The sequence below is a fragment of the Xiphophorus couchianus genome, chromosome 13 (assembly GCF_001444195.1).
Source record: "Xiphophorus couchianus chromosome 13, X_couchianus-1.0, whole genome shotgun sequence".
Classification (NCBI taxonomy): Eukaryota; Metazoa; Chordata; class Actinopteri; order Cyprinodontiformes; family Poeciliidae; genus Xiphophorus; species Xiphophorus couchianus.
The window spans coordinates 28,905,763-28,929,519 of NC_040240.1; the positions used below are offsets into that span (position 1 = coordinate 28,905,763).

Below are 23,757 nucleotides of genomic sequence, written 5' to 3' on the forward strand. Positions count from 1 at the left end.
GACGAAGATTTGTGCACATTTGTAATCCAAGCACATCTACTGGTGCAACATTTGAGCAGCTCTTAAAGTAAACTCAATAGCAGAGCCACGGTCAGTCGTACCTCATGGAATATTCAGGTGTTTTTTTAAAGAAGCGCCACATATTAACTGTGTTTATATACGTCAACATATCTGAATAATCTCTGGAAATGAAACTGATTTAATTGGAGGTGAACACCAAATTTATTCTAGATTTACTTCATAAACAAAATATATCAACAAAAATATTTTACATGAGAAACTAGCACACCCTACTCCATATGATGTCACATACACTGAATTTAGTATAAACAGAGGGAATAATTATTGCTAAGTGTTTGATAGACTTGTTATTATTATTATTATTATTATTATTATTATTAACAAGACCAAAATTTGAGTTGTGTTAGACCAACACGTCGTCTTTAGACACTTCTCCTCCTAGTTGTTGAATACAGACAGATTCTATAAAATAAAATTTTTTTCATTCAGTATTGGAGATCATTTAAACTTCCACATATGGCACTTTCTCATGTAAAAAAAAGCAACTCTTTGGAGGTTTGAGGTTTTACATAAGCAACACTTTGGCAGATAAAAACTTCCCAACTCAGCTCCAGCTTAGTATTAGTTTGAAAGCACCAACTTATTTCTCCTCTATCTAACGCCAGGTTCCCTTCTTGTCCAGGGCGAGTCTGCTGTGCTGCAGAAATAGGAAAGCCGCTGATACATCTGCAAACCTCATTCTGAGATGAAAGTCCAATCTAGACACCCTGGTGCAGTTCTGAGGACAGAAAGTGATAGAGGCAAAGGCGGAGAGCAGGTAGCAGTGCAGACACACCAAATTCAAACAAATAGCCTGACAGGAACTAACAGATATTCTGAGAAGCATCCTTGAACCTGTCAGCTCTAGCACTTGGGCTCTGTTCCGGGGGTTTAAAAATAGGAAGATGGCAGGCAATCTTCGGCGGCTGAAAACTAACATGACATTTCTATCCTAGGAGTGTTCCAGTTGAAGCCCAACCAGTTAGATCCTGTTACTTTCTATATTTTGGCTTGTTTAGCTCTGTCTTGCAAATGCTCTGATATCTGCTATATGTGAAATATGCCTAGCTAAAGCTGCTTGGCAAGGTCATCTCTTTTTTTAGTGTTTTTTTAGTGTTGTAAACTTTCAAATCTCCTTTTAAAGGCTCATGCTGCAGTAAGTTGAAGATGTCAGTGGTAATCTCTTCCTGTTTTTCCCTCCAGGGTCCTTCATGATGGTCAATTCCTCTCAGCATTTGGGGGGCCAGCGAGCGCAGCTGTACCTGCTCCCCCTGAGTGAGAACGACACCCACTGCATACAGTTTAGCTACTTCCTGTACAGCCGTGACGGCCACAGCCCGGGGGCCCTGCAGGTCTACATCCGGGTCAATGGCGGCCCCAAGGGCAGCGCCGTGTGGAATATCTCTGGCTCCCAGGGGCGACAGTGGCACCAGGTGGAGCTGGCCGTCAGCACCTTCTGGCCCAGCGATTACCAGGTTAGACAAATACATGGACAACCCAACCCAAACGTAAATCGGATTGGGCTTTGTTAATGTCTGACGATTGAGTCAGGGTTCTTTTTATACTGTGTTGAAAGGTTGCCTGGAAGTCAAAGTAATCTAGCATCTAAAATGTCTTTAGATGCTATATTATGTCGTTTTCCACAATTATTTTATTTTGGGATGCCAAAATTCGGCATACTGCAGGACATTCAAATGCCACAGTGTTTCTCGTCAATGTCGTTGAAGTCTGTTCAGTTTGTCATCCACACAAATAAAAGAGCATGGCACAACTTCAGACCTACCAACACACGGCTGTCCTCCTAGACTAACATGCCAGGCTAAGAGAGCATTCATCACAGAAACAGCCAAGAGGCTCATTGTTCATTTGAAGTAGCGACAGAGACCCAAAGCTCAGGTGGGTGAATCTGTTGATAAGCACAACTATTAGACATGCTCCACACAAACTCTGACTTAAATCAAGCGTTGCAAGAAGAAAGTCATTCCGTAAATAGAGCAAGAAGATGTTCTGTTCCCAGTTTGCTACAAAACAACAAGCAAAAACACTGTGTTGGGAAAGCTAACCTTGCAAATCACCTTCCATAAAACCCGACGGTAGCAGCATCATGTTGGGAAGATGCTTGTTTCCAGAAGGAACAGGGAAGGGGGAAGAGCTAAAGGGAAGATGGATGGAGCTAAATATGGGTCAATTTTAGAAGAAAACCCATTGGAGGCTTAAAAAGACTTAAGACTTAACCTTCTCACAGTGTTGAAGGTTGAGGTTCTAACATACAAATGCATTGCAAATTATTGTTTACATCCTGAAATTTTGTGCAGAAGAGTCTTTTTGCTGGAGGGCATAAAGACTCTTCTTTTACTTGCCATCCATAGCTGCGCTGCTGCAGTAGAAATAGGAGTATTCCATTAACAAAGTGAAACCTGAAGATGTAAGTATCATTAAATTAGTGCGGTGCACCACAGCAAAGGGAAAAATAACATAGAAAAACTGTTGGAGAATAACTCAAAACCACTCATATTCTTTTTTTCTTGCTCTGTGTTGGCTAGGCTACACACAGATCCATTGCCCAGTAACGGACTGACAACAGCCCCACTGACATATCAGGAGCTGATATGTTTTAGGAAAAAGTTTGTTTTCTAGTTGTCATAATGTTGACAGTTTAGTAGCAAAACACTGCATCCATTTTTCTTTCATTTTTCACGTATACATTTAAGATTTAGCGCGTTATGTTGACAAGTTGACAGCTAAATTCAATGAGTGACCAGCTGACTGTAGACGCATTGTAATGTGTCTGTAGTCAAAGGTTCAGTTTAAAGTGATGTGTGGATTATGACTGTGAACCCTCAGTTGGAAATGAACTCACTCTGTAGGGTGTCTGGGTTCTGCCTGTAGCAGATGAACTCGGTCAAAAGGTTGAGGTGGTTTGAGCATCAGATCAAAATGTTTTCTGGATGATTCTGTTTGGAGGTTTTTCAGGTTTACCCGGCAGAGAACCAGTGGCAGAGCCAGACCATGTACCTGGACTAGCCAGTCCAGATACATGGACTAGCCAGTCCATGTACCTGGCTAGTACAACTTGTCCCCCCCAACAAGTTGTACAATGTTGCTTTGGAAATAATGTCTGCTTATCCCTCCTGGACCTCCCACACCTGCAGCCAGACTGTGGAAAAATTGAAAAGGCTAATGGATGGAATACCAGCTCTGCTCAGTCACTCTCTAAGCTAAACCACTTTCAAACCATAAACACCCGTCTGCCTTGAAATTTCAGTAAAACACACCTGTCGTTTTGGCATGTTTTCATCCTTACTAATCCATATGTAGTGTGTGGATTCAGGTCTTCAAATTGTGAGGCCATCATGCCATTTTCTTTCACACAGCACCCAGTATTTGCCTCTTTTCTGCCAATGCATTTATGTAACTCTGCCAGCAAAACCTGCTGGTAATTATAGATTTTTCTCTCAAATCCAAGCAAACAGCCCGCTTGCCAGCAGATATGGACCATATTTTGTCCACAGATAAAAAAAATAAAAAGGCTTCAGTGTGATGCTCAAAAAAGAAGCAAAAGCCTCTAATTATATTATTACATTTAGAAAAACCGTGAAAAAAGTATTTGCCTCCCTTGTCACATTTAAATATTTCAGATCATGAAACTAATTTTAACATTCAACAAAGATAATATTAGTACAAACAAATCAGCTGTTTTCAAATGAGGGGAACGCTATCCAAATCAACCATGTGAGAATATAATTACCTCTTGTTTTTTTATGCTGGAGCCTCTCAGAGGTCGACTTGCTCCTGTCCATTGAACAATTCTTCATCATAAGTTTATGGATGAACATTTTTTTAAAAGTTACACTCATCTCTCCACAGCTCACAAAATGCTTTCCTTACACTCTTATCAACGTGCTTTTTTAACAAATATGCCTGTTTGTGTCGTTTTTGATCAGCAGTAACATTTTCTTCCTTTTCTAAAGCCTGCAGTGCTTTTGATGTTGTTGGCTCTTTCCTGATTTCCTGTCTACAAGAAAGTCAATCAGAGTGATTTTGATCTGTAAGGTGGTCCTCTACACATGGCCGAGAAGTCAAAATATTTATTTCATAATTACAAAAAATGTAAGGGAAAAATCTTTCGCTCTGTCTTTTCTTTCCTTCTCTGCCTTCTTTCTATCTTTCTTTCTTTATTTCCGTTCCTTTAATTCGTTCAGTTCTCTTCTTTCTTCCTTTAACCCTCCTGTTATGTTCCGGGTCAAATTGACCCGTTTTAAAATTTACAAATTAAAAAAAAAAAAATAGAAGCATTTTTTTTGCATGAAACGTTTTCTATTTGTCTTAATAGGTGCACTCTAGACATAAGTTGAAAATTTATTCATTTTACATATTTGTACCAAACCCTAGGTCTACTTTTTACATCGATACTGTTCGGGTCAATTTGACCCGGCAGTCAGGTTAAAGTGCAAAAAAAGATTTTAAAATGTCCAATTCTATATGTTTCCTTGCAGTTATGAACCATATTTCACCACACACACACTCACACACAAACACACGCAACCACACACACACAAGCCCACTTTCTCACTATTCTCTTTACTTCACTAGGAAACTGCGAGAAAGCAGGTGTTCACACAACCTTTGACGGGAATCTTTTCTGTTCCTGTGGACAAACTCCACCCACTCTGAGTGACACTCAGCAGAAGTGGATGAAAACATAAATACTCTCTGCATGACTCATTTATCTTGATTTTAATCAGCGGGTCAATTTGACCTAGAACAGTATGTGTGTCTCAAGTTCTATTATAAAGATCACCCTTTGGTAAAAAAAAAAAAAAAGTATAATATAAAATAATTTACCAAAGGTCAACTTCAAGGAAATTATTGTTTTTTTGTGTCTAGGTTTTTTTCAGTGGACATTAAAAATCTAAATTCCATTTTTTATGTCCAAATGAGTAAATGAGCAGGTTGTCGTCATTGATCCTTAATTTCTGAGAAATAATAAAACATCATTGCACAAATATTGATTGAAATGGTTAGTATTGGAGTTAATAATCAGATACAAAAATGTTTTGGAGGAATTTTTTGGTTTCTGACACTATTGCATGATTAAACACTCCCTGGGTCAAATTGACCCACGAACATTTTTGCTGTACCCTAGAAATGAACATAACAGGAGGGTTAAGATAAAAATCAATAAACCAACACAATTGAGCAGACAATGATTGCTTTGCAATTATTAGGAATCATTATGAAACACTGAAAACGTAAGAAACATAAGAAAACATCTGAAATTATTCCCAAATACAAAGACAGTCGTTTACTTTGCGTTTTAAGTAACCAGCTAACTGCTAACGGCTGACAACCTTTTATATTTCATTGAAAAAAATACCTGTGCAAATCGTCAACAGGCAATCCACATTTTATGGTTTTCAATACATCTCCATCTCTAGAGGAGAAGCGTTAGTCTGATGATTTCCATGTGTTTTCACTAGCGCTGCCACATGTTTACCAAGCTGCTTTAGACTCAGTCTAATTCTTCATGGTGGTTTACGGTGTAGTTCAGTTTCTATTCTCCCACTCAACATGCATGTTTAAATAGGGCAGATTTGCTGCTGAGTTGTACAACAAGCCGTTTCAATCGCGGTGTAATTTCTGGGTTGCATGTTTAGCTTGTGCCGTTATTTACTGGTCCATTTACCTGAGTGCTGCACTGTGATCAATAGCTCAGTTTGATGCCTCCATCGGTGCTGATGCATAATTAGTGGTATTGTGGAGCTTGTAAGATTCTCACGGCTGCATGCAGCCTTTCCTCACCTCATTACAGCTGATAGTTTATTTTTTAATGCGGTCCGTCTTCTTAGTAATCCCCCCCTCTAGTTCCACCCTCCTGGCCTCTCCCTGAAACTGTTGGTAATGAGGAGGCAGTGGATGTAGGAGCGTGAGTTTCGCACAAGAGTCAATTGACCTCAATTCCATTTGACCCAGTGTGTTCAAGGTGGGGATTGAGTGGTGGTGGGTGTTTGCTTCCATAACCTTGGTGCACTTTGAGGCCCACCTCAATAAATCAAGAGCTAGTTAATGGATTAGAGGCCTGAAGAGATCAATGAGGACAGCCTGCACCGCACCATCCTCAACTCTCCTGTCCTCATCGCCGGCACCAACAGCCAAGCTGATAATTAAAGTAATGATTTATCTTCCCTTTAGTGTGGATGTTGGAAAGTTTGGAGAAGCCGGAGGACTAGGGACAGGCGATCTCAATGGAGTGAGCTGATTCGTACAGTCTACTGTGTTGTGTTGATGGAAGTTCTCCCAGCAGGCAAAGAGACAGACCTCCTTAAGTTTCCTGTGAAGCTGAATCGTCTGCAGCAGATATTGAAGCATGAGCATCCGCACATATCAGGAGCAAAGTTTGTCTGCTTCATCAAAAGAGACAGGAATGAGTTTCTTATTACAGGCACAGCTTTTCTGGATGCTTGATGACGTTTTGATGTGATTGAGACCGGGACCATTCCGCTCAGCATGTTTCCCTGATTTCATCCAGGTCTAGTTTGGGATCTTTCTCCTGTTGGAACAGCCAATTCCATCCACGTTTCAGCCAGAAGTTGTTGATTAATGGTGACATTGAAGACATCGAAGGATTTCCTCATCATTGCACTAACTTTGAGCAACGTGTAAATACCAGTAAAGTGACACGGACCCTGAAGATGTAGCTACTACCACCATGTCGGACACTTAGTGCAATACTCTCAAGTTTGAAATCAGAACCCTGGCCTTTCCAAACACCCTTCTTGACGTTGTAGCAAAAGATTTCAAACTTTGTCTAATCTGAACCTAAAACTTTATTTTTCTCCAAATAGGATTTGTTGGCTTGTTTGAGAAGCTGCAAATTTTGGCTGAGCTTGAAGGTGTTTCATTTAAGTAATGACTTTTTTCCTGGTCATCTTCCTCTATGTCCACTTTGTTTTAATTCAGCTCAGTTTGGCTTGTTTATACCGCACCGATTCATGACATGTCATCTAAAGGCACCGTACAACAAAAAGGTCAATTCAAAAATACCTTCATAACGGTGAATATAACACAGACTGAAACTAGATTAAATGCTTTTTTAAATGAAGGAATAATCAACAAACTTACAACAAATAAAGTTGCATAATCATATCAGTTAAATGAAATTTTATTTTCAAGACATTTCAGTCTTCCAAAACATTTTAAACATTACAAACATGTACACCCGACATGAGGGCATCACCATGTGGATCTGCTGAGGTGTTGCTTCAAAAACCTTCAGCCAGACTGGCTGGGTGTCTCTCCTCTTCCTGTTGACGATAACCTAAAGATTTCCAAGAAGGCTTAGAGGAGGTAACTACCTCAACACAAACTTTCAAAAGTGAGACTGTAACTCAACCTTTAGGTTGTTTCTGGTTTAGGAGTCGATTAACAAAAGGACTCCAACCAGCAGCCTGTGAATCTTTACCAAACCTTTTACTTCTGGTTCTGGTTCTGGTTCGATCTGCCTCCACAGAACCAGAACCAAACATGAAGAAGCAGCATTCAGCTTCTATCCACCACAAATCTGGAACAAACTTCCAGGAAACTGCCAAACAACTTTAAATCTAGACTAAAAACCCACCTGGTTAGAGCTGCTGTTGATCCATAACAAATGACCAAAACTATACTGACCAACGTATTTGATGTGTATTGATGATGGCACTTGATAAAATGTATGTTTATTACTGGTTTCTCAATTGGTGACTGTATGATGTTTCTATGATTTTTTAATTTTATTTTTGTGTTTTATGATATAAAGCACTTTGAACTGCCTCGCTGCTGAAATGAGCTATGCAAATAAACTTGATTGATTGATTGATTTACTTCACCATCCTCCCAGGTCTGCAGTTATCAGTGTTGCTGCTGTACCTTTCCTGACCCAACCTTTCCTCTCAATGTTCCTTTGAAATGCTGCATGCAGCCCACTGTGACCAGATTCTAATAAAATGACACCAACCCAATAAACAGCCCGTTTAATATCATCTTCCTTTCTGTGGTAGAGTAGTTGCCTTGCGACTGGATGGTTGTAGGTTTGATTCCAGCTTCTTCCTGTCACGTCGATGTGCCCTGGGCAAGGCGCCTAATCCCAACTTGCCTTCCAATCAGAGTATTGGTATAAAATTGTGTCTGTAGTGTGAAGCACTTTGAGTGGTCAGTATGACTGGGAAAAAGAATTGGTGTATAAATTCAGCTGTAGCATTCTCCTCTCTTGTCCCCGCCGACACTGAGCTCAGAGCGCCACTCCTCTCTCCGCGCCGCGCGGCCGATAAAGATCTGTGTCAGGTGCTGCCAGCCGACACATCGGCCCAAGCGCTACAGCCCCTCCCAGGCAAAGGACGCTTCAAAGGGTCTGGAGGAGAAAATGTGTGTGTGTGTGTGTGTGTGAGAGAGAGAGAGAGAGGGAGAATGTGCTTAAAGTGGATGAGATAAAAAAGAAAAAAAAAATCTGCCAGTAATCATGGAGCGCCTCAGGAGGGGCACAGGCTGCACAGATATGATGGACTGTGATCAGAGGTGTTCTTGGCCTTGAGCATTACTTCTGAGATTTTCAAACTTCTAGTCAATACTTCTAGCTTCCACATCACTGTTGTTAAAACTATGGGTGCCTTTTTGGCTATTAATTAGAATATTTCCAAGTCTATCCAAGCGTTTAACCGTAGAGGGGGTGAAAGACCTCTTACATATATTGATCCGTTGAGCGGCAGTAAAAGCAAAGTGCCACTGCAGCAAAGCAAAGCAAATGTCCCATCAGTAATTTAGGTGGCATTCCTCTGACTTCTGGGATTGGGTATTGCCCTCACTTAATGCCCAATCGAGTTGGAAGAGTGGCAGTGGAAAAAAATTACTAAATGACGCATAAAAACCAAGACTTATTCATTTATATTCAGAGTAATTGGTTTGTATCCTTGTTTCTGCTAAGTGGCAGATTCTGTTTTTTGTTTCCAGTTTTACTTTTTATGTTTAACTATCATCTGCTCAACTTTCTCTTTCAATCTCATAAGTATCCTTGTATCATGTAGACTTTTACTAGGCCATTCTCAGTCTGTGTGATACTCAAAAGAGAAAAAGTGCAAATGATTCATTGGGATGTAACAATAAATCGTTTTAAACCTGTAAATAATGCTTACTTGTCAGCTTCACAGGCTTATAGGCTTCACAGGCAAAGGTATAATAAAGCGTTTTAACATTTTTGTTCATAATTTGGAACAATATTGTTTATTTTAGTTTTTCAGAAAACATGAAAACTTCATAACATTTTGCATTCACAGCAAACCAAAGAGTCATTTAGGCTGTGTCTGTGTCCTAAACTGTGAACCACAGACACTTACAGCGGATTATTTAGGCTAGACTAACAGGTTTTTGTCTGTTTTTGATAATAAAGTTATAATTTTATGAGAACTCCACACCAAACTGTGTTAAAATGAGGAAACCTGAGCATCTTGTGAAATTATACTTAGTATTGGTTTTACAAATAAAGAAAAAATGTTCATCTTTTAACATGAAGTTATTATCAGCTGCAGGACTTTAAAACGATGGTTTAAGCGAATGTCTACCAGAGGAAGAACCACAGACTTATTGAGCCATTCATATTAGATCTTGGTTACCATAAAAGCTTTTTGTCATTATGACTTTTTACAAAAAATGTTTACAACTTTATTCCAGCAACAGCATTTTCATTCTGCCAATAGCTACTATTTTATGACTTTTTAATTTTTTTTAAATCTCTTCGTCTGGCCATAATACTCAGTCGTACTTGCTTTACTAATCTCTGCCGCCAATTTTTTTCCACTGTCACAAACGTCTCCATTTGTCCTCTATGGAGGTACATACTGGCATGTTTCAAAACCATCCTTTCCTCCTCCAGTACCTGTACACCAGTGTACCTGTGCTGGTTCTCCTGGCTTTAACAGCCTGTCAGTTAATTTGAACACTGCTGCCACCTAGTGACTGGAGGCCTGTTTATCAGTCAAGTATGAATATAAACAATAATAAAGTTTGTCTGCTTGTCGCCCTCTTAAGGTGACAAGTAGTGTTCATTTCCCACCACAAACAGGTTTTCGGATGTAGCTCAGAGAGTTCCAGTTTGGTCTCCGTTAACAACCATCTTCGTCATGTTTGTGTGTCTCCTGATTGGCACAAGACAAAGTTTAAACATTTCCTATTTACAATAGCCGGAGTGTGATTGCCACTTTTCCATGAAGCCCAGATTTGTGAAGAGCAAGACTGACATTTTTATTGTCAACATGTTCTCCATTTTAGCTGTAAGTTTCTCCACATTTGTCACGGATATTTTTCTTGCACGTACTTTTCAACATACGTTCTTTGGACATAGACACACTCCATCATCTGCTGCTATAATGTGAGGACATGTGAAGGAGTTGAGGAGGTGTGAATACTTTTGGCTTTCCGGTGTGTTGGTTAGGTTGGGTAAGTGTTTTTCCCCTGCAGGCCGGCTGCTTCTGCAGCGCTGGATCTCATGAGCCAAGCAGGAAGCAGCAGGAGGTGGACATTACAATCCTTGCATGGTTTTTTTTTCCCTTTCTCTTTTTTATGTGCGGCTCTATCTATCTTCTTAACCATCTACGCTCAGAGCAGAGCTGCTTCTCTGAGGTGGATTTGTTTCTCGTGTCATTTCCTTTGGTTACCGCTGATGACACAGAGTCCTCTTCTTGTGAGCAGCGCCCCCCTGCTGCTCCCCTCGAATGAAAACTCACTTCTCCCTTCACAGATTGTTCCTTTGCCGTGTCACATGCTCCATTTTTTTCTTTTCCTGGTGCCCATTTTTGTTAACAGAAGAAGAAGCTGAGAGAGATGACTGTGGAACAAAATCACCTTCAGCTGGATATGTTCGTTTGGTTTTTCTGTTGTTTGTTTTTTTAAGGACACTGTTGTGCGGGTGTGGGTAAAAGGTTGAAACTTTGCTGTAAAATATTTAAGATGCCATCACCCATGTGGTGGCAAATATTAATAGTGTGACTTTTTCCTCCCATATCTCTTCCCCTGCTATATTTTTTCTCCTTCTGGATCTTTTCATCCTGGTTATTGCCTTATGATGCAATTCTCATCTCTCCTTCTGGGATTTCTCCCAGTAAGATGGATTCCACCGGCAGAATTTCACCTGGGCCAATCAGCGAATAGAAGGACAATTCAATTGAATTCAGTTTATTAAGCACCAATTTATAGCAAATGTCGCCTCAAGGCGCTTTACAAGTTGTGCACAGTGACACAGATTTTTTGCGCTGTTTTAGAATTGTAGTCTGTCTGAAGTTTTATCAATGGCAGCAGAGGAAGCCGTTCAGTCAGTGTTGGACACGCTTCTAAAAATTGAGCAACATCAGCAGCCACTTCATTCAGATCAGTTCTTCTCTCTTCGAAGTGGAAGGTGGTTGCTTACAGTGCAGGAAATTTCCAGTAAGCTTCTTACAAACGCCACAGCCAAACGTTAGCGACTGGGTAGAATTTAAAGCCTCAGCGGAGGCCACGCCTCCAGGAAGAAATTGTTTCTCAGTAGCTCAGGGTCCAGGCTCTCTGGATGAAGTAAAGTGTAGAACAAAGGACTGTTTTTTTTTTTTGTTTTTTTTTTATCAGGCTAGCATCTTTTATATGTTTGAAAAAAACACACACATCTTTTGAATATGAGCACATAGGACCGAAAAGTTCGACTTACCCAGGCAGCTTCAGCATCCTGGAAATCTGACAGCAAAATGTCAGTGAGAAGTAAAAATGACAAAACTTGTTAACCTGAAATCTGTGACCTTGCTTAGCAGGTTCAAAAAATATAGTTGAATAAATTGAAAAATGACCCAAATAGAATATAACAATATCACCAAGACACTCTAAATTAAACTTCTCTGCAATCCTAGAAACTCAAAGTACAAAACAAAATGTATATAAGGGTTTAAAAAGTGGATTCTGCATATGTCCCCTTTAATATTTTGAGAAATTTTGTGCCATAACATTGCCTTGTTTATTTGTAGTACAGTATTTTTGTGTGTGTTTTATTGGGCAGAGTTTTACGGGCGGCCATTATTTCTCTTCGTCAAGCAAACTGTCTTATCTGCAGTTGTGCATGCCGTGCTGGGATTGAGTTTTAGCAATTTGCATAATAGCTTAGTGTTTGCATATACACAGGTATTGGACACTGATGCTTGTTTTTTGGCTGTGCATGTTACAAACACACCCACGCACACCGCCACACACTCTCTCTGAGTGAGTGCAGATGCAGAGGAGCTTAGTGTCTCAGCGCAAAGCTGAGCAAATCGATGCTGGTGGGTGCGTTGACGCGTGATGAATTGAGGAGTTAATCGGTCAGACGTCCCTAATGACCCGACATATGAATGAAAAATAAAAATAAATTAGTGGAAAGAAAAGCTTAGCCTGTATCCATCCACCAAGGCCTTTGGGGTTATTGATCAGCCCCCGGCACTCAGAGCCTGAAGCATGGCCAACACTGCAAATCTCTCGGCCATCTGAGCGCACGCTCACAGGCGCTGGGCTGCGGACAGATGACCGGCAGCGGTAATGTGCACACCTCATGTCAGAGGCATATACCGCTGTCATATTAGCACCTGCTAGCTCAGACAGAGCGGCTCAGTAAAACGTGGAGGCTCTCACGGGATGGTTTGCAATTAATCTTGGGGATCGTAGAATGACCGTGGTGCATGCTGGGAAGTCACTTTGAGTCTCTGTGTGCGCCCAGCTCACTTAGATGAGTGAGTTCATATTTAGGCTGTGTTAAAGGATTCCTGCTGTGATCCTCTGGGTCTAATGAAAGTACCAGCTGGAGAAGATGGTCTAATGAAACCTGTAGTATTTATTTCTAAATCTGAATCTAAGAAATAGTTCCCAAATTTTACTCAGGTGATGTATTCATTTACAGTACATGATGCCACCATCAGCCAGACTATCCTCTGGAACTTTTACACAACAAATAAGAACGATAGTTAACAGATACAGCAAATTCAGATACATTTTGGTAAATTAATCAAAATGTTGAAGCACCATCTTAGTCTTTTCCTAGTGTCAAAAGAAAAAATTATTAAAAATTACATTTGATAACCAGTTTTTGATGAATACATTAATTCAAATTGAAAATAAAAAATGCTAATATATAAAACCCTCCAATCTAAAATGAACATTGTTATGTTGAACATATTTGGCTACCTAATAGGGCTGTTGCGATACACTGATGTCACGATACAATATAATACACAATATTCTGCTCATGATGTGATATATACCACGATATTCAGCAAACTACAAATCAATTTGATTCAATACATTTTTAAGATTTTCTGAAAAATTTTAGAGGGACAGAGTGATGTTGGTGACATTCTGTGACAGTTCCATAGACTTGGATTGAATTAATTGAACTGATAGTGTAATACTGGTGTAATAAATGTTGTTTTTGTTATATATTTCCTTTGTTTAAATGTTATTTGGTAATTGTAACTGGTTGTTTCATTTCCTGTCATTTTTAATGAACATGGGCAACGGGGTAAAAAATGTCATGTGTGATAGTGTCATTTAATTCATGTGGATTTGACATAAAACTCAAAGTAGGATTTAATGTATTAATGCTCGCGGATGAAAAATCAATACTTTCGGAGGAAAAAATATTGATAAATATCGTAGAATCGATAAAATTACACAGCCCTATTACCTAATAGTTTTTACACAGCAAAACTTATAAAACAATAAATAATGTGTTTGTGTTTGATGCAAAAATCAAGACAGATTTTAAGTGTCACTGATATCTCGTCACTGGTTTCCCAGAAAATACAGAACCGTGTCAGTGCAGTCGTGTTCTTATGTGATCAGAGGATTATTAATGAAACAGTTACCCGTCATTTAACTGCCTCTAGACTGGATTCTTGTATTATGGATAGTTTGAATTCAGCCAGGCTTGTATTAAGCATCTACAACTGGTTGCAGTAGTTAGCAGCAGTACAGTAGTTACCCCTTCTCTCTTAATTTCCAACTCCCAATGAATGTTGCTTGTCAAAGTGCAAAGCTCTGTAGTCATTTCATTTTTCCATCGTCTCCACAGGTCATCTTTGAAGCGACCGTTTCCGAAGAGCGGCAGGGTTACATCGCCTTGGATGACACCGTGCTGCTCAACTATCCCTGTTGTAAGTAGTAGATTCCTCCATGTTCACAGCCTACCTGCTGACCCTCACTGACCCCTCTGAAGGCGTCCAGCTGACCAGTCCAGAAAACTCCACATCGTCCCAGAAGTGACTACAGACCACAATGCATTCTGCTAATGGAGGAGAATACATAAGGCATATACAGCCTGTAGCTGTCAGGCTGCTGGAGATGCAGCTTCACAGCGGGGTGCCGTCTCTTTTGTCCTGCTGAATGCCTGACCTTTTCATCCAGCCTTCAAGCTCCCAGATGGGAACTTGTAAAACTACTGCGATGCCACAGGCGAAGGACAGCTAGGAGCTGCTCTGGCAGAGAACCTTACGTAGCTGGAATTTGGTTGAACATTATATTCAGTCTTTTGCTATGTCACCTTAATTGTTAGGGAAATGATCTTTTCACTGTCCTTATCATCATCAGTGATGTGCTGTTGATCCAGACATGCAGAATGAATCTCTGGGAAGGTTGGTAGGAATTTCATGCTTAAGTTCCAAAGTGGTCCAAATCTCACAAAGCTCCTTTCTTGGTCCACTTTTCTCCATCATCCACTGACTCCAGTTTGTACAGTAATAAACCACAGTGCTTATATGGATGATACTCAGCTCTGCATTTCTATGTTACTGCGTGGCTACAGTTCCCATGTTGCTGCAGATGGCATCGGAAAGAGTCACATAAACAAGACACAGTTAGTCAGTGCAGTGCACAGCTTTGCTCACCTGTCACCATTACATCACTCATTACAGGGTGACCCAGATCTGCATGCTATGCATCATCATAGTGTTCTAAATGCAGTAAAGGTTGTGAAACTTGTCCCACGAAAATAAATATCTGGTGCGCACTAGCTACTTTCTCGTGCGTACCAGATCTCTTGCACAAGAGAAAGTTTATTTTTTACTTTTTCATTCAGTGTCTCTTTAGGGGCTCCTGAATGTAAATCTACATATACATTTCTATCATATGATGCCAACCTTGCCTCTCTCTTCCCACCCTGTAGATATTTTTTCTAGATTCACCACTGCCCACATTGAATCTTTTTTTGTCAATTGCAGGATGTCTGGACATCAGTTTGTGACCTTAAGCTTTAAACAGATTTGGGTTATGAGGAGGGACAATGATTGAAGCTCACCAGCAAGTCAGACAATAAAAGAAATGGAACTTTTTGAGAGGCCCAGTCAGGCAAGACTTAAATCCAATTGAGCAATTTGGCATGACCTTTGAAGGACTGATGATGCTCAAAAACCCTTGTAGATAGATGTATAGATAGACCTTTAATCTTAATTAAATACAATATAATAATGGTTACAGTTTTTTCCCCTTTATGTTGTTGCATTTTTAGAAATGTGGCCTAACCAAAGCTCTGCTGCTACAACACATCATCTAAAAATACCAGCGTTTTTAACTGTCGCTTGTAGTGATGGCTGCCAAGATCCACTCTGACTTTTAGTGAGAACTGGCGTATTTTTATTTTTTGCAGCAGAAATGTAGAAAAATGTTAATGAATGATAATGTGGCGTATTTATGACCTCATGAAATTCAGATATCCGTTTTCCGGTGCTCATGAAAAGTAAGACTGACTGTGAAGTATAAATCACTGAATCCTTGCTAGATAAAAAAAGAAAAGAAACGGAGGGACCTGAAACTTTCAAAATCGGCACACTTACCGATTTATTTTTAGTTTGGAATCTAAACTCAGCCTCTGCTGCACTCGTTCCCTCTTTGGAGCGAGATGCATTTGCACGGTGACTCAGTTTCCTGGGCTGAGGGACAGTGCTACAAAAATCACTACGAGGTTGTGATAAAATTTTTTTTTTTTTGCCAGAGAGAAAAAAATAATCAAAAACAATTCCAGTATTTACCTGTAAATAAAAATGGATACAGAAGAACTTGTTCGTCATTGTAGCAGAGGTTCTGAATAAGCTTTCCTCCATCTTTGTTTTCTGCTTAGACAGCATCACTGAACTCCAGAAGTGCTGCGTTGATCTGTGTCTTTCCTCTCTGTCTGCACTCCAACAGACAAGGTGCCTCATTTCTCTCGGCTGGGAGACGTGGAGGTGAACGCCGGTCAGAATGCCTCATTTCAGTGCGTCGCCACGGGCAAAGTCTCTGAGACGGAGCCATTCGTGCTCGAGGTAAGAAGACATGGGGGACTGAGGGATTTCTTATAGTTATCTTTGGTTAAATTATTGATCTTGAACAACTCCAAGAGAAAATAAATGGTGCAGATAAAAATATCTAGTTTTCCGTTTAGTTTAAAAACACAACATTCAAAAATGTCCCTTCAAATGTTGAATCCCAACTATTCTGCTCTAGCCTGGCCTTCTCCTGTCTTCCTGTGTAATTCCCCCAGACAGTCAGTTTGGGTTTTCTCCTGTTCACTTGGATTCCTCTTGTAGAATTTCGGAACAGAAGAAGTTGTGAGCGATGATGCCATTTTTCTGAATTGTAGTCCACCTGTAGTTTTAACAATGGTGAACGAAGCCGTTCATTCAGTCCGTGTTGGCTACCTGCTGACCCTCACTGACCCCTCTGAAGGCGTCCAGCTGACCTGTCCAGAAAACTCCACATCGTCCCAGAAGTGACTACAGACCACAATGCATTCTGCTAATGGAGGAGAATACATAAGGCACATACAGCCTGTAGCTGTGAGGCAGCTGGAGGTGCAGCTTCACAGCGGGGTGCCGTCTCTTTTGTCCTGCTGAATGCCTGACCTTTTCATCCACATCGGCATTCCAAATATTGAATTATCATTAACAGCTGTGACATTCGGATCGGCTATTTTCTCTTCGCAGTTTAGGACGGTTGTTTACAGCGCAGACAGTTTCCAGTAAGCATTGTAACGTGAAACTCACGCGTTACATACGTTAACGTTAGAGATTGGGTGAAATTTAAATCTTCAACAGAGGCCACGCCTCCAGGAAGCAATCGTTTCTAAATAGAAGACAAATTGTTTCTGTCTTTCAACCAAAAATCAGGATTTGAATCCAGAACAAATGCAAGTTTAGCAGGTTTGTTGGTGATGACTGTGACCAAATGGTTACTTTGCAACCATGATGTTGTTTTGTTGGAGACGCTGAAGTATGGAGGTAGAACTGCGTGTCATCATATGAGAAGCAAAGTCATACTTTCTGGTGATGTCTCAGAGTGGCAGCATATACAGTAGAATAATGATGATGGCAGGTTTTATGGATATGGTAAATGTCAGATTTTGTAGCTGAGAGGCAACCTGGTGAGCAGCTGCAACACTAAACCCAACAGAATGTTCCAGGCAGAAACGGGCCAGAACTCCAGCAACTAGGAGAAGCTAGTGGAAAGAAACCTAAAATGATTGAGCCAAAACAAACAACACCAAATACTGAGGGGTTGTATGTAAGCTTCTGATTCTGTAATAAATAAATCTCTGATACATTCGTTCTCTAATCATTTAGCAAATGGAAATAATTTAAGTGATTCAATCTGAACTAAAAGTTAGATCAGATTTAACTTGTGTGTGCGTGTCGTTTTTTATTCACTGTATGTAAACTTCTGGTTTCAACTATATATGTATATATATCACTTATTATTCCTGAGACGCCATGGTTACGTAACCTTTTCAGAGAGTTATAAGGAATCCTAACCTCCCTGAAGAGATTACAATACCATGCAGAAGAGTGAAAATGGAAGCATTTTTAGCGTAATAACTTTTGGGATTTTGGACAGAAAAAGCAATTTAGAGTTTTCCTATGTACCCTACTATCAAGTTTGGCCTTTTTTAGGAAGGCCTGGATAGCTGCATGCAGGAAATATGATGGAATAGTACCAGTTATGAGGCTGGAATTGCTTTTTTGTTTGACGAGAGGACAAACTACCTCAGAAGCATCTTTGATCATTCTGAGCAGCAAATAACCAAAGTTATTTATAGTTATTTCATTTTTCTGACTTTCTCCAAATTCAGAAGACATGAGTGTGGCGCATGCTACAGCTGGAACTTTCAAATCTTTAGGGGTTCATTCACAGCAGCCCTGTTTAGTCTGCTTTAATCCAAATCTAGTTTGTTTGCCTAGAAAGTCTGGAGACTGCTCCAACAGCAGGAAGTGGACTATACTGCATGGCATTCTGGGTAAATATATTGGTTTGCATTTTGTGAAGCAGGAAGTTGTGCTCATGTCTTCTTCAGAGGTTTTCATGTCGCTTTCTTCAGTGGTTCATGGTGCAGCGCCCCTACAGGCAAAGGCAGTAGACAGTTTTTAAAATTTATTTTGCAAACAGGTTTTTTCAAGGGGTTTGGTTTGTTTGACACCTTGCAGTGAGAAAGCAAGCCACACCAGCTGAAAACGTAACAAATGTCACAATCTTGGTCCCAAATCAAACCCAGTCTATTGGGCTATCAGGTGTGAAAACAGCCTGAAGCGCCATCTGTATCTTTGAGGTCAGACACTAACATGGGACGAGAAGGCTGGGCTCACATTCGCCGCTTTAATTTATCCCAAACGTGTTCCATCAGGTTTAGGTCAGGGCTGTCCAGGTCGGTCATGTTCTTCCACACCAAACTCATTCATCCATGTTGGAACAGAAAGGGGAAATCTCCAGACACAAACGGAAGATGAAGTAAGACAGTAATGCAACGATAAGTTTGTAAAGCACAGGCATAATCTCTGGATATTGAAGAACATAAATCCTTTTGAGCTGAATTATTTCTAGGTTTATTAATCAGTGGAGCTGCTTAAAACTCTGGATCCATTTTCCTGTAATTGAGTATAGCGTCACTAATAATCCTGCAGTATGGCTCAGATAAATGCTGAGTTTTAGAGCCTGATATTGTGTTTTGATCATTTCAGTGCTGCTGGGAAAAGATTCAGTTGCAGATATGAGAGGTTATTAAATTAGCGCCTCTTGCTTTAGTTCTCCGACTGGGACGGGTTTTGGTTTACTAAAGCCGAAAGCCATTTCTCTCGTTCACCAACTGAAAATAGTTTCAATTTCCCTCATCTGAATATGAGCTAATATTAGTCTTCAAAAACCCTTCTCTGAATGCCTCAATCCTCCTCTGGCCTTTGAAGCCTCAACATCTGAGTGCTTTTGAAATGACGGCTGCAGGGAGAAGGGGCCTCGCAAATTTCATCTCACTATCCTCCCAGTCCCAGCCTTTGTGTTTCTTCTTCGCGATTTTTTTCTTCAAACCCCTTTCTCACTGTGTTCGAATGTCATTGACACATGAAAAAAAACATCTAAAAATATTAGTTTATAAATTCTTGTTTGTAGCTAGAGCTACGCACAACATGTGGGAGACGCAAACAACTGAGAGCTTTTCACCTTGATGGCAAATTGTATGTGGGCGTGTCGGGGTGTGTGTGCGGGTGCGTGTGTGTGTGTTCAGTGAAATAAATGAAAGTCAAACAGCAGTCCGTGTGCTATGCCAATAAAAACTATTGTCTCCCTTGGATGTTTTAGATTTTTGTTGCTTTAACAACTCAATCATGATCCGCTAAATTTTGCTTCTTTGACCAAAAACTTTTTGATCTGAAAGTGAAAACTGATTTTTGCAAAAAATAAATCTCAATGAAATAAAAATATGTATCATAAAATAAGTGATTGCGTTTCCAATTGAGCACAAAACTTTGTTGGTATTCTGCTAATGTTGAAAAAACACAGTGTTTCCATTAAACAAGCAACGCAGTTAAAATCACAAGCAAATAAGTTTCTTTAACCAGATAAGATGTTTAAAAAACAAACCTAGTCGTCATCCTACAACCACTTCCTGTCGTCTTCTTCGTCTTTTCTGCCAGTAGTAACATCCTGTTGTTGATCATGTGACTTGTATCATGTGACAAAAGTGTTTCCATTGCAGTTTTGCAAAACACGCTTATTTTTGATGCCGCAAAAAATCACCAGATCCTAGCGAGTTTTTTTGATTGCCGCGTTTCAAATAAGCAAATAAATGTTCATAATATCAAATAAGGAAATCATATGGTCAGTGGAAACACAGCTACTGTAGGTCGCTCTCAGTCATGTTGTTCAGGTTTCCGCCATTCTTTCTTCAGAACTGTTCCAGATCTCTTTCTCTACTCTCCTTCGTCAGCGTAGTCATGGTAACCTGGTGTCCTCTTTCCAGTCTCCTTCTTCACAGTCTGTCAGGTTGTGAGAGCGACCTGATCCAGGCAGACCGACACATGGATCATATTCCTTCATGTCTTGATGATGATTTAACTGAGCTCGAAGGAGATATTCAGGTCCTTAAGATTTTTTTCTTTTTGCTTCCATCTCCTGGCTGATACTTTTGCACTTATGCAATCATTTATTTTATGTTAAATATTTTTAATTGCCAATATCTTGTAGAAATCAGTTGACATTAAAGGTTGTTTAGTAATTTGTTTTTGACGCAAAAAAAATCCAAATTTTGCTGATCATGACTGATTTGTAAACTACTGGCACCAGTTGACTGGACCTCTGTTGAATTAGGTCAGTCACTTTAAAAGGGGTGAATATTTGTGAGAAACTGTAACTAGTAGGAAAAATGTTACATCATGCACACGACATAAACATTCTCCAAACTGCATCCGATTTTCTCCTGAGTCAGTCCCAGCTCAAACCTCTGGTTGTCAAATCGATTTCCTAGTGAAAATCAAGAGCGGACATTTTACGTTCTAATCTGCTTATTGTTTGAGCGAGCCGCATATATTGCATGTCCTGGAAGGAGGCTTTCTGAGCGGCAGCCGGCTCTGATTTGGTCCTGACGGGTTGAGCCGGTCCGCCTGCGGCGCTGACACATCAGCATGGAGGCAGCTGAGGAGATGTCAGCTGGAAACAACGACGAGCCGGGAGGCTGGAGGAGAAGCCAGCGTGGTTACCGCTGACATTTATCACATATTCATTATCTCGCCTCGCCACATAGCAGGCTCTAACCACCTTTTGTTTTTGTGTGTGTGTGTGTGTGTCTCCTCAGTCTGCTGTGTTCCCAGTTTTAATCACATTGATGGGCCTTAAGTAAACATGTCCATTTTCCTTTGTGTGCTCTTTGTCTGGCTGTCAGCGGAGAAACAGCGCCGTGCTCGACACTTCCTGGCTGTCGCGGCTGAGCCACAAGAGGCTGATGGCAACGTTTCAGGTGGAGGCGCAGCGCGGCGAGCAGGACCTCTACCGCTGCATCACCCTGTCCCCCAGGGGGGCCGCCGTCTCCAACTTTGGAGAGCTCATCGTCAGAGGTGAGCAAATCCTGCAATGGTACAGAATATCTGTGGGACAAAGTGGAGGATTTCAACATGGGAGATGCAGGGCAGGAAGAAGAAGAACAAAAAAAGAGAGATGTGGACAGAAATAAAGAACCTGAGAAAGATAAGACTTTTGCATCTTTAACAAATACATAAATGAAGTCCAAGCCGCCTCAGATTTCTCTGGCTTCCCTTTCTGTATGTATGTTATTCTATACAGAGGGAAAGCTGATATCATTTGTATAATCCAATATATAACACTTGGACTATCTGGTCTTATCCAAAGACAGCAACAGACTTTTTGGCATACAAGAGACACATATGGCTATATTGAATTTATTTAGATTTTATTTCTTTTAATTTTTAAATTGATTAACCTTTTTTCCCCCTGGGTTTTAACTCCATGTCTTGATTGAAGAAGATGACTATGTATACCATTCTTAGATCTTAACTTGATTCTCTGAGGAGGGAGGCAAGATTTGAATGTTCAATTTCAATGTTCCTGGTTTTCACAATTGCTGTTTGTATGACATGTTTATGAGCTTTGTTAATGTTTTCATGATATGTAGCGCTTTGAGCTGCTGTGTTGCTGAAATGTGCTACACAAATGAACTTGATTGACTGATGAAATAGTTTTGCAAAGCATTGTAGTGTCAAACTTTAACTTACAATAAATAAACTTCTTGGATCTTTTAGTAAATCCAGCCTTCATAGCGACACAGTCGGTTCTTGTCTGATTGAGTTAGAGATGCATCAGCGGCTGACTCTAATTAAAACACAGCTATTGTAACCGGCAGGGGACAAAATGTCTTTGTTTCTAATTAACTCTATTGGTTTTATACATAGAAAACTGAAAACACACAGCTTGTCAAGTTGACTAGATGTACATGTCATAGAACGATCACGGCCTCTTGACGCAGTCTGCTGTCGTTACACTGTGTTTTCTATGATAACAGAAAGATTGGAGCCGTCATTGGAAATCACTGTGAGTCACTGATTTTAATGAAAATGTTTATACTTTTTTTTTCATTTAAACTATTAAGTTATTATATTTACAGGATAACCAGTTTAAATGACTTAATTTTCTTGGCAATAAACTGTTTTTTTTTTTGTTGTTGTTTTTTTTAACATTGCATATTTCCCATTAATGAGGTTGTGACACAGCAAAAGAAAGTGGTAATATTTAATTATTTAATCACTTAATATATTAAGTGAGCCACAGAGCCACTTGTGACAGCTGCAAGTCTCAGACTTCTGGTCTACAAGATGAAGGCTGTGATTCTGCCTCAATGTGGCTGGAGTTCAACGTGCAAAACCTTTATTTTTATTTTATTTTTAAAGTAAAACTGTGAAGGTAAAAGAATGAAATTGATTCAAGGGACCAATTAGTTATACTTCCTGTGCCAGCGCATATCATCATAAGAAACTGAGTTAATATTATCTCTTCAGTACTGGGGTCATAAATGGGCCAGAACCAATTCTACAGGGGCACTGGCCCATGTTGGCCCCTGTCTAGATCCGCCAATGGAAGGAAGGACAAAAGAAAGTTAGGCAGCAAGAAACAAGAAAAAAATAATTCAGGAAGAACAAAAGAGAAATGAGGACAATCAAACATAAAAAAAGAAACTGAGAAAGCCACAAAAAAGAAACAAAAAGAAATGGCAAAATAAACAAAATTGCCAGACAACAATGGACAGGGAAACCATTAAGCATGTAGAAAAAAAGGGCAGACAAAAACAAAACCCCAAAAAGTAAGAATGACTAAAAGAACAAAAAAAAAAGAAAATATGAAAGAGCTTCAACGTTATTGCTGAAAAAGACGGGAGCTAGCAGCACTTAAGATAAAGCTAAAAGCAGCTCTAATAGAGTATTGTAAAGTTAATACACAAATATACTCTGCTAAGCATTAAACCAGTGTACATATTTAGCTGAAACATTTAATGGAGCATTTAAAACGAGCATTTAAAACCATGAATTGCTCCAGAAGCTAAGCTAGCTTTGTTACTAGCATTAGCGGCTCAATTTTCAAAGTGTGGTTTCTTTACTCTTTAGCTAACATCTATCACAGCCCTGATGAATTCAGAATTATTCCACACATTCGCTCAATGTTTCTTTGAGTTGTTTTGTTTCTCTTCATATGAAGTAATTTCTTCTGTCTCCGGAACAAAACCAGTCTTTTCATTGCTGCTTCTGTTGGAGGCATTTCAGAACAAAGCGCGCTCTTCAATAATGCTGAAAGGGATTTCGCAAAAATATTTTCTTTTTTTTAGCTCCCTCGTGGTTAGTTTCTGCTTTTCTTGTGTTTCTTTACTACTTGGTTTACAGGCACACA

At 39.9% G+C, this 23,757-nt stretch overlaps 1 protein-coding gene across 4 annotated transcripts in view; it reads left to right on the plus strand.

The window, feature by feature from the left end:
- Window positions 1–23,757, plus strand: part of ptprua (protein tyrosine phosphatase receptor type Ua) — a 195,961-nt gene that overhangs the window by 96,067 nt on the left and 76,137 nt on the right. For all 4 annotated transcript variants that reach the window (XM_028035255.1, XM_028035256.1, XM_028035257.1 and 1 more), the window contains exons 3-6: window positions 1,264–1,535; window positions 14,147–14,228; window positions 16,255–16,370; window positions 21,248–21,419. In XM_028035255.1, coding sequence (XP_027891056.1) covers window positions 1,264–1,535; window positions 14,147–14,228; window positions 16,255–16,370; window positions 21,248–21,419 — 642 coding nt within the window. The remainder of the gene's footprint in view (window positions 1–1,263; window positions 1,536–14,146; window positions 14,229–16,254; window positions 16,371–21,247; window positions 21,420–23,757) is intronic.